This window comes from Falco rusticolus, chromosome 5 (genome assembly GCF_015220075.1).
Source record: "Falco rusticolus isolate bFalRus1 chromosome 5, bFalRus1.pri, whole genome shotgun sequence".
In the NCBI taxonomy this organism is placed as follows: Eukaryota; Metazoa; Chordata; class Aves; order Falconiformes; family Falconidae; genus Falco; species Falco rusticolus.
This window is the reverse complement of record NC_051191.1, coordinates 80,836,666-80,848,838: the sequence shown is the minus strand read 5'-3', so window position 1 is coordinate 80,848,838 and position 12,173 is coordinate 80,836,666. Positions and strand designations below refer to the sequence as shown.

The window sequence follows — 12,173 nt, the reverse complement described above, 5'->3', positions numbered from 1 at the left end:
TGTGTATATACTGGTGAAATTGCATTAGCATTTTAGTACAGCTCAGAATTCACTTATGAAGATGACCCCTCAATCATTCCTGCTTACCATACCTCAGTTAACATAATGAACAGTTTCAGAACCTCTGAAACAAAAACTTGACTCTGGTAAAACTACCTGACTGGTAATGGACAACAGCTAATGGACGTTCGAGTCCACAGGACCAGGCTAATGATAGTCTGAAGGAAAAATGAAGAACATCTAGTATGGATAATGGCTTTTCAGCACCACTTCACAGATCCTCTCAACTACCACCACCTGCTACAATACACAGTCATTCTGATAATGACAAAATATTCTTCCACAGCATCCTGCCCTGATGCAATATATCTCCTCTAACTTCTTCAGTAAACGCAAGGCAGGTTAATAGTCCTGACAAATTTCCAAATAAACGGATTGATTAAAGCTGCAGTATTATAAAGAAAAGTAGCATGTACCCAATTACAGTTATATCAAAAGTCACAAGCCTAAGAAGGCTGATATAAGATGCAGATACAAGTTATTGCCAGAACTGTACTTAAAACTGATAGTTTCTGAACCCTTGACTTTCCAGTATGAAGAATATTATATCACAAGTTTGTACATAAGAACTGACAAAACCATGCAGTTTGTTAACAGAAGTGGAGATCTGTAACAGCCTGTAATCTTGCTCACAGAAGAAAAATTCTCTATCTTTATCCTAGTAACAAGGCTCAAACAATTATTAAAATCACTGGGGGATCAGAAATTCTGAAAACAAAACAAAGGGGATTAACATGAACTGTTAAATCAACATTTTATATGAGTCATACACTTCATACTGAGCTTCAGAATAAATACATTAGATAAGAAATACACCACTGAAAAAATAAAGAGTAACATTTACTAATTGGATATTATTTACATCCAGCAATTAAGAGATGATATGTCAGAGGGCTCTGACAAAAGGCCATATAATTCTTTGACATAGTTTGCACCGTTCTACAAAAGTATTTGCAGCACAGTCACCCTACGTGTGGGTTTCAGCTGTTAAAAAAAAATTTTACAAAACACCCTAAATTTTCATCCTCAACTACCCATGTCTTCAATCATACAATCCAATGACCCTTTAAATGATCTTGTATACACTGAGCATTTTTAGTTAAAAGTAACATTCAGATAGAAAGTTTAAGCCTGGTTTTATGTGTCCAAATTTCAGTGATCTCCTTTGAAGGACCCACATACGGTTGCTCAAGCACAACTGTAAGGGACAGGAAAACAGTATCCTACAAGGCAGGAATCTCTGTCAACTGTATCATCGGAGGCAGAATACAGGTATTTACAGCTGCACGATGCTGAATAAGCAGCTTAGGGAAAAATAAATTGAAAACTATTGTATTTACATAACTCAACCAATTTACTTTTGCCAATACACGGCAAACTAGCACACAACAGCATATGTCAAATGCATTCTAAAATACATAAGTAACAAACACCCAATAAAATGAGCTTATCATTGTTTGTGAAAAACTTAGTTTATGAAAGAATAGAATCTGTTCCAAAATATGTATTACAAAAAATTCTTTTCCCACAAAACAAGAAGCAAGAATTAATAAATTTAATTCAAAACAAAGTATTTCCTATGTTTACACTGTTTTTACCTCATTGTATATGGATAACTATTAAAAAAGGTTATACTGCTTAAAGAATGAGTAGAAGGGTACAACAATAGATATCAATTGACACCCAATAGGGCCATAATAAATGTCATAAGGTTCTCAGATGGCATGCATAGTATTGGCAAAACTGTAAGTTTTAGTAGTTACCTTAGCAATTTTCAGGGTGTTGTTTTTTTTTTTTTTCCTTAACACACTTCCCAATTTCTCCCTTTCCAAACCCAATACTTTTAATCACTGTATTTGCAGATCACCAGTTCACCAGAATGAGGTGTATTTCCACATCCACTGGGGTATCAGAGTTAGGATCAACAGGTAAATGTCTACGTAACACTGAAGTTGACAGCAATTTCTCTGTCGGCTTCAATGAGCACGAATGTCCTCCTATCAACAGGAAACACTTCGCTGCTTCTCTATACATACCAGTTTACAGTCATACATCAACATACAGAGAGGAAGAAAACCGACTCTAATGTACTTTCAAGATGATTTCTTTTAGTTCACAGCAGAAAGCTCTTCCCCACATTTTATCCTTTCAAAGCCAAACTACTCTAGAAAATAAGTAACACTATTCCAACAGCTTAAATCCCAGGCCATATGGAAATACTGATTTATTTTCTAACTTCTTATTTAAGTAAAATTTATATACAGCTACCAAAAGTTTACAGCACTGTAACCATTTAGTTGAACCTCAGAAACAAATCTTTCAGTATTCAATGACTACACAACTTAAGAGAACTGAGAACTCATTCCCATCAGTTTTGTTTAGTTTTATTTCAAAGGCTTCCAGAAACCTGGCAAAATATTCAGTCAATATGACTGTCTTTTAAAGCAGTTTGGCAACCATTAAGGAAGAGAGAGAGGAGGTGTTATGTAATCTAATAGACATGCAACAAGACAATCTTTTAACCATATGTTAATTTCAGATAATCAAATCTGAAAAGTTATATGACTCATTTTCAAAGCAGCATAACCCAGGTAAAGGAAATATTAGCAAACAAAAAACAGGACCATTCCAGAGTTAAATGAGGCTTTATACCATTATCAGCAAAGACCTTTAAACCCTGTCCAATCATGGCAAGGAATAAAGCCAATTCCCTCCAATCTTTTTAAGGATATAATACTGTCCTGCTACTATTTATCACCCCTCCACCACCCTTCCCAAGTCAAGATGTTAGTATTCTGCAGAAACACAGAATTTAACACGAAAAGAAACAACTGAAAACAACCATTTCAACACAACAGCTGAAAACAGCACCTTCCAAGCAATGCAGATCTCTTCTTACATGGCTGCACACCAGCACACATCACCCCATCACTTGTCATATAGACTTAAAACATCTTTTTTCAATGCTACAAACAAGACCATCAGAACTACTGAATGCTTAGTTGAAACATGAAAAATATGCTTTGCATATATACAGTCCACATGCATTGTTAATAAAAGAGTATTAGAACAAGGAGAAAAATCTTCTCCAGGAATTTGGAGGATGTTCTGTTATTCAAAGCAGGCACTAAGAATTCTCACTATACGACCAAACCTAATACTTGGCCAAATTAAATCAAAGGGTAAATAAAGAGCTTCAAAATTACATAAGCTACCTCTAGTTCTTCTTAAGGAAGGTAAACATATTGACATGACACAAAGCACAGAAAAGATTCAAGAAGATTCCCAAAATAACTTAATAAATAAAATAAACAAATAAATAGAGCTCCTCTGAAACACCTTTGTGACAGGAAGTACAGATATAATGTTTCAGTCCAAAATTAATAAATAAAACAACCTTGGATCAATACAGACTGGAGGCCACATATAAAAACTAGCAATTTTTCTAATGTATGTGGCCAAAGGATAGAAGAAAATTAAAGAAAAATCTTACCCTGTAAGAAGCTAAACCAATGAAACTTGGGAATGCAATATGGCTCCACATTAAGGCACGTAAACTTATATGGCTATGTGAGCATTACAGTTAGTAGATACTTGGTCAATACAACTGATGGACACAAAGCAGCTAGCTACTCAAGCTCCCCTTAAAAGGTGAACCCAGCTTTTGGGCATCTGAACAGCGCTCCAGTTCATGGAGTGAACTGATTACATTTCCATTAAACAAATGGAGGTCACCTAGGTCATGCAAAACAGTGAAATTGAGATGTTTATACTCTAGTGCTGGTTTGCATACAGGTGTGTTCTTGTCTCTTAGGTCTTTCAGTTCGGCCATCTCCCACAGTCCTAGATGGCAGCTACAGGTTATAGCTCTTCTAAATCTCCAAATATATTCCAACACTATAGAATCTACAGTGACTGGACTCAACCTTCCTTTTCTCTGGTGAAGCACCAGGTCAAGCTGGATCATTACTCAATTCCTGATTAAAAAAAAGAAAAGTGCAATTAACTGAGACTATAAACAATTTCACTAAAACTAAGCAACATATTCAAAATCTTTACTGGAAGAACAGGTACAAAAAACAATAGCATAAGCCTCATCTCCTCACCAAATGAAGCCAAAAAAAACCAAACAAAAAACTCTCCACCTCATCCACTGTTAACACTGCCATGAATCTGGTTTAACCTAACACTTGTAAACAAAATCATTCTGAATCTGCACAGCTTTAATCAGAAACACCTGCTCAGACTGCACTTCCATCTCATTCCCAGATGGGAATTCTGTCTTAATTTCACTGAAAAAGCACCGCTCACCCTGTTTTGTTTTTACTTTTCTTTTAAAGAACTTTTGTTTTACTTAGAACAATCTGCAACAGATAGATTCACAAGGCTCCAAAAGAGTCCTTTGCTGAACATCTGCTTGGTTTTACCACCTGCTTCATCACATGAGCTCCTTCTGATATCCAAAGAATTCCTGCCAAAATGAAACGCTGACACAACATGTAGAGACCCAGATCCTGTTCCTACTATTCACTATAAGCAACAAACATATTCTTCATAACCTTAGAAAAGCGGAGCTAAACCCAGACTCTGTCGACATGCAAGCACAGTGCTAAATTTCAAGATTCTCCTTGCAGGCATAAAGGTAGACAACCTGACACCCACAGAAGTGCAAGAAAACTGACAGTTTATACAACTCTTCTTGAGGAAGAAAAAAACCCTAAAACATATCGACAACAACAAAAGTAGGCACTTCAGTGTTCCAGGACACATTTACTGAACTGCAAATTGACATTGCTCTTAAAACCTTATTTTTATTAAGTTGCATAACAACGTGTTTCTACTGCTAAGCATCTAAAGACAAAACAAAGCAAAACTAACTTACTAATAATTATTTCATTGAAGACTCTTTTTTATCAGTTGTAAGGACCATATTAGAGTCTAAAATACTTCAGAGTTACTTTCTTAGTTAAAAAGTATGTAAAGTTACCCCCAAACACCTAAGTCAATAATACCGCATTTGCAGTTAGATTTGACCACTGTATGAAAAATAGCTCAGTTTAATTGTTTAATATTAATGTTCAATAAATGAAATTATTTGAAAACAGTATAAGTGTTACATTCTTTTTCTCAGAAAAGTTAGCTTATGAATCCAAAGAGCAAAACCCCCTGAAACACACCTTACACTAACAAACCAAGAAAATATCATGAGTTTTCTGGCCAGCCATAATAATTATTACAGTCAGCCTCTCTGAATATCTTCTGGGAACTAGGTGGACTAGAGATAAGGCACTAGAATATTCCATAATTTATCTTAGAGTTCTTAAAAAATCAAATTAGAGAGATCTCATCTTTTCAAAGAACTACTTTTTATTCCCAAAGTGTTTTCGTTTTGTGGTCATTGTTTTTTTAACATTTGCCTCTCCAACTTTACAAATGCATTTACCGAATCCAAGCTAAGAAAACACTGATGTTTGAGTAGTTCCCTCACATCTCTCCAAAAGCCCAGGCACTGGGCATACTGTAGTGATTCTTTTTAGTACTTCATGTTAAGGCTGGAAAGGAAAAAAGAAATCCATCACATATACAATGACACTAATTAAGGACTTTTTTCTACCTCAGTTAAACAATCAGAAGGAACAGACCCAATACAACAGGTGGTTCTTTGGACTTTGCTAACAGTAGTAGCAAAGACATCTAAGTAACAGGACTGCACAAATGCATGTTATTTTTCTTCACTACTGCTAACTTCTTCATACTCATAATGCATACTTTCACAGAGCTAAGGTCTTCAGACCTGCCCTATGCTCTATTTCCATGTTTAAAAAGCACCTGCTATGATGGGTTCTAATTCAAACCTGCAACCATAAGAGATAAAAAACAAACAAATTTGTTACCAGTTTTGCCATTCAGAATAAAACCAGTCTTTTCCTATCAGGTGACACTGCTAGAGAAGCCTAGCAGAAAGAGATGCATGTTCTCTGTTAACTGTCCTGATGGAAGGAGAAAGAAGAGTATAGTATTTCTGCTGTACAAATTCTTACTTTTCTCCCTTTCTGAACCAGCAAACACAGCTAATAAACAATTTCCAAAACAATGCATAGAAAAGACTATTTGCACATACCAATAAACATTTCATCACAATGTTGTCTACCGAAAATATTAAATCAATATTCAAAACGATAGTAGGAAGCCCAAGACAAGTTTCAAGGGCAAAATTGATCACTGTAATGAACACTGGAGCCTTAGAAATAATTTCTGATTTATTCCTGCATGCTGAGAAATACTGCAACAGGCTTCAGTGTTTTGTTTTATAACTTTTTACATCTTAAAAACATCAGATATGCAGGAAATCAATGAGATGGGTAACATAGTCCTCCTTCCATAAAGTTCACCGAATCTTGGTTGTATATAACTGTATCACACTTGAAATTTATGAAAATAATCTCAATAGCACTAAAATACATTTCTGACATTTTTCAGCAAAACTTACCCTAGAAATTGGTCAGTCAGTAAGACAAGAACAACTTAGATAAATAACAGTAGGCAGAAAACTCTGTCATTTCTGTTACTAAAAACATTAAGTTACAAGTCAATGCCTAACGAGCATTTTGATTGACCCTATTAAAAACTCGCCTCTTTAAATAAGTTCATTTGTTCACAGCAACATTTGCATGAAAAAGTCACCTAAAGATTTTTACAGTAACAAAATATTCCAAATGCAAGGAATTATTTCCAAATTCAAATTATTTTAATTTTGAAAGACTTAAAATACCTTGGTATAAACTACCCTAAAACTTCTGTGTCACTTAAATCATACAAAAAACTTTTGTGTTACTTACAAATAATTTAAATTCTACACACCTTGTTAGGTTTAAATTAGACTTCATGAGATACATACCACATAGCTGTATTGGATTTAATTTAAACACATTCAAATATGCTAATGAATTGAAGCAGTATTTTTTACTAGCAGTCAAAATTAATAATAAAGTTATTTGGGAAAATATAGTTTCCTTATTATTTGTTTTCCTTTATTTCAATGACGAATAAAATAAATTATTCAGTAATGGATGAAAGCCAGTAGCACCAGAAATAAACAAATAAAAACATTCGAAAAGTATGATTTATGGAGAGCTCATAATGAGAAAAATACCTTTATGTTTAAAAATATAATTAGTTTGCACAATTTATTTAGCATAATAATATAACAACAAGCAGAAGTCTTTAGTTCCTGACCAAAGGTTAAAATAGAGCTTGCTTTTTTCTTCCTAATGCTGCTAAAGTGATGTTTCTGTTTATGAAAATAGTGAAATCTAAACTAAAATCCCACAACAAAATCAACTGCCAATCAGTTACACCTCTTTAATCTTTTAGTTGCTCTGCTATTGCACATTTATCCACTATCAATGAGCTTTTTTCAATTTCTTAAAATCCAGACACGCACCGGGCATTTGTATAAATGAATAAAAGTAGCTCCATGATGTTTCAGCTTCTGCTTAAGATAAAGGATGTGTCATGTATTTTCTACTTTTAAAAACTGCTTAAGTAAAAAAAGATCATTCCTCCCCCCCACAAAGCACCTAAGAGACACTATCAGAGTCAACGAAATCTAATGGAGGAAGCAACATGTGCAAGTCTTATTTTTAGGTTTACTTTTTGTACATTTCCCTATCATTTGCAAGAGACATTCCACACTCAAAAGTAAGAATATCCTTCGAATGAAGAAGCTCTATTTCTTCTTCCCATGAGAAGCCAATCAGGCGTTGACCTGGACAAACCATACTTCACTTTCATTCCTCAAAAAAGTTTAACTTTGAGAAGGGCAACTTCCCAAAATTATTCAGGAATATTCTTATACTAGATTTCACTGCTGACCATTCTTTTATTGTGCATATACACCCTTTTGGGTACTAGTATTTATAGTGAATACATAAGGACAGCAATACATTATTAAGAATTTTTATAGTGATTTTACCAATACCTGTAGGAAATGCTGCCCAAGCAATAGCAGGGGATATAGTCTGCTTTTCACCATCTCCAAACTCATAACTCTCTGCTGCCTAGAAACACAAAAAAAGTATTATTGTAACACATAGCATTTTACAAAATGCTATAAATTCCTATAATAGTTAAAAAGTTAAATTTCAAAATTAAGTCATCTGAATAACATACCTCAAATCCTCCAAAGTCATCGTCATCCATCCTTCAAATGGTACTAGAATACAGCAGAAATCTTGATTTAAAAACAAAAACACAGCTGCTGAATTATTATATTTCCTTTACCTTAAAATAACAATAAAAACTTCATAAAACCAAAGGTATTTCTTAGTTTTAAAGGACAGACTTGGGTAGAGCAAGTCACTGTGGTCAAACCTTGAAAGCCCAGCAGTATGGAGTAATACAACGTTCTATGGTACAGGAAAATGGGTGTATTTAATTCGCCAGTCTCATAAGAGAAAGGTGTTGGACTTTCTGATCAACTAGAAGTCAAAAGACAAAATGACTCATGGAGAAAGGTGTTGGACTTTCTGATCAACTAGAAGTCAAAAGACAAAATGACTCATGGAGAAAGGTGTTGGACTTTCTGATCAACTAGAAGTCAAAAGACAAAATGACTCATGTATCTGTACTTCAGTTACGTGACAGATGAGTAGAGACCTTCACTTGGATACAACTGCTCCCTAGCTTACCTATGTGCTCTTCATAACCTCATCACCTCCTCATTTAGAAATGAGTATTCAGTCCTTCATCCAAGTACTCATCGCCACAGGTTACCTGAAGTCTTCCTAACTTACAAGTTCTACAAAAGATCAAAGGACCTAAATCAAAACTTTTTCAGATACAGGATTCAAGGGCTAGAACTGCAAGATCTCTCAAGAAGTAATTTTTTATTGATCAAGATAAATGAAAAAAATGAAGGAATTTGAATAGCTTCAAGGGAAAAGATAAGCACTGCCCATCAATATTGTCAAACAACTTCTGAAAGCAAGGATGCAGAAAAAGCTTTCCAAGATGAGAAAACAGAAAGATGGTACTTTAAAAGCTGTATCTATTGCTCTCAAATACAGCAGTCAAGTCCCCAGTACCTCAACAAATGAACTGAAAACAGCAAATAACCTAGTCTGGATATGTATTTTAAAAAACAAACAAACAGCAAACAAACAAAACAAAAAAACCAAAACAGTCCAGGAAGTAGGAATTCTGACCATCAGATTCCAAAATGAAGAATTTTCTTAATTAGTAATGAAGATGATGCAATTTAAAGTGATCACTATATATCATGGATTTTATAGGTTTTTTTGTTTATAATTTAAAATAAAACATTTTCCATTTTCAAATCACTGAGATTAAATCCAAAAAGATTTCCTGCTTTTCCCATCTCTTCTTAGCTGTCTGGCAACGTCAGCACAAACTGCAACTTAGAAAAAGACTGTGGTGAATTTCTGGAAATTTTTCTGCTACCACAGAGGTCCTTCCCTAGGTTTCATGGAGGGGCTGATTTAGATTTTACAAACTGATCAGCATTTTTGAGTTGTAGCCCTGAATTCTGTGGCATTTTCATATATTTATAGTTAAACTGCTGTTCTTTTTACAAAAATGCAGGCTAAGTTACTCAGCTAATGAAAGTAACTCAAGATATACACGGGTGTTCAAAGAATGGCATATTACCTATTTAAAAATATATATATATAATTCTGATATGCGAATGATGAGCCAAAGAACCTTTAGGGTCTTTATAGAATGTCAAAATGTTTGTAAAGTGAATTGACTTCAGTCAAAATAGACTATAGGCTGGAGAAACTTTTATTACTGTGCAAGCACACGCTCAGAAACAGAAGAATTCAAAGGGTTTGGAGGAAATCTTCAAATTAAAGTACTAGAATGTCAGAAGGGGACACTTTCCGTTTATATCCACTGCTGAAAATCACTACCAAGAAAGACTCCAATTCAAATAGTTTAAATCACCACGGTCACAGTGTAAGCAGACAGATTTGGTTAAAGTATATTATCCAGTATACACATGTGCTATAAGTAGTAAGTATCTTTTTAGGGACTGCAAGGAGTTTTAATGGTTTTGTGTTTGTTAGGTTTTGTGCTGATTTATTCTTTAAGAGAGAAAGAAGGTAGCTGGGTATTTTTTCCATCAATGCTAACCTTAACCAGTCAAACATTCATGCATTCCATTAACAATCAGAGCTTTAATATATTAACTCAAAAATATAACACATACACACAGAAATGAAAGCAATGGAAGTTGTATAGATAGAACACCACTGCTGAAGCAGTCAGCAATGCACAAACTGGGAATGTCAATGTATTCATGCTACCTATTATTAAACGCCACCCAAACCAGACTGATTTATATAGGTGATTTATATAGGTACTGCAAAATGCAGCATTCAAGTAGCAATCAGAGCAGTCAGCTGGAGAAAGAGAGGCTTTAGAAAGGCAAACTGGTGTTTTATGAATACACTATGTATCATATCAACAGGTCCTACAGGCTCTACCCAAGTTACTTCAAAATAATTACTTCGAAAGAGCCCACCAGATTTTCTCCCGAAAAGCAAGAGACATTATTCCCATTGTCTCAGAACTGATTGTCTTGGATGGAGAAAGTGCACTCCATAGTCAGCACTGTTTCAAAAAGACAAACTAGAACAAGTTCAGAGGAGTGCAACACGAATTAAAGCCATTTTGGAAAGACACGCTAAAATGGGAGAGTCTTATTTAAAAAAAAAAATTAAAAGGTAAACAAAAATACCTATCAAATATGAAAAATAGCATGCTAAGATGTGATTAACTACTTATAAGGGAGTAAAGGACAGAAACCTCTATAGGCAAAACTGTGTTAAACACTAGCGAGGATGCAACATAAACCCCAACAAGAAATTTGTAAGAACCTATGTATACATAAAACAGAAGTAACTTTTGATAGAGAAAAAGGATGTAGTGCAGAAGAAAAAAAAAATAAATGGAGAAACATCTTATTGAATCTACCATCTTTGTTGCCACATTTCATATACAGTTTTCGTAATCTGGTAATGATCACAATACTATTTTGACCTAAGATTACCTTACTCCACAAATTTTAACACAGACATTTCATGGCTGTAACAGCATGATCTATGAATTATTCCACACATCATTTAAATGGAAAAAAAGAGAAACAGACTCCAAGCAAGTCCCAGTAGTATCAATGGTGTTTTCATGCCTAACTGCCAATCCTCCAGTTTCCAGTTCTTTGGAGAACCCACAGGAATTCTAGGCTAAGTGATTCTCAGCCACCTAGGAAAGACTGTTTGCTATTTGTATATGTATAATATACATTCATACATGCCTCTGTTTTCAGAGGCAAAGCTAAATTTCTAGTCCACCAGAAAGAAATCCTGATTTGTTTACATGCTTTGTTTGCTGTAGGCAAAAAAAAAAAAAAATTATAAAAATATCAGAAACTAGCAAACTTTGCATTTATCATAAGTAAGCAGGCAGCAAATTAGGACAGAAAGCATCCACTTCAAAAACTCAAAGGGTGAGGTGCTCTCTTCAAAGAGTGTTTGTGAAAGAGCTCTTCCTAGAAGATGTCTTTCCAAAAAGATATCTCTTCTTGCATAAAAAGGGTGATTTTCAGCAAGGAGAAGGGAACAGGGCCACACCAGTGTTTCAAGAACCCTTTAGAAAGAAATGAAGAATCAAGCCTATTTTTAGCTACAAGTCTTTCATAGCCCTCAAAAGTACACATGCCATTTAGCTCTAAAAAATGTTTGAATAATACGTTATAAACTTAACTGATAACAATACTGAAAATATGACCAAATACACAATTTTTCAATTCTACCCCTTATTCTGGTGATGGAAATGCACTTCTGGTATAAATAAACAGCAGAATTAGCCTAACACCTCACATATAACTCAACAGTTTTGGGAGCAGCTTTTTTAAATCAATCATCTATTCCAAAATGGGCAATAAGACTTCTCTTTCCTCACAGGCTAGGAACATTATTTGTGGCACCGGAATAGGAAAGAATACATTAAGTGCTGACAATCTTCAGAAGGATTTAAAAAACAACACAAAAAGACGAAACAGCCCACACAGTCTTGCCATGACTAAATGT

General features: G+C 34.6%; 1 protein-coding gene across 4 annotated transcripts in view; it reads right to left on the bottom strand.

Annotated features, from left to right (window-relative positions):
- CCDC91 (coiled-coil domain containing 91) overlaps positions 1–12,173 on the bottom strand; it is a 155,503-nt gene that overhangs the window by 120,075 nt on the left and 23,255 nt on the right. For all 4 annotated transcript variants that reach the window (XM_037389837.1, XM_037389836.1, XM_037389838.1 and 1 more), the window contains exons 2-3: positions 8,233–8,293; positions 8,042–8,120 (exon numbers count right to left, since the gene is read on the bottom strand). In XM_037389837.1, coding sequence (XP_037245734.1) covers positions 8,042–8,120; positions 8,233–8,262 — 109 coding nt within the window. In that variant the 5' untranslated portion in view covers positions 8,263–8,293. The remainder of the gene's footprint in view (positions 1–8,041; positions 8,121–8,232; positions 8,294–12,173) is intronic.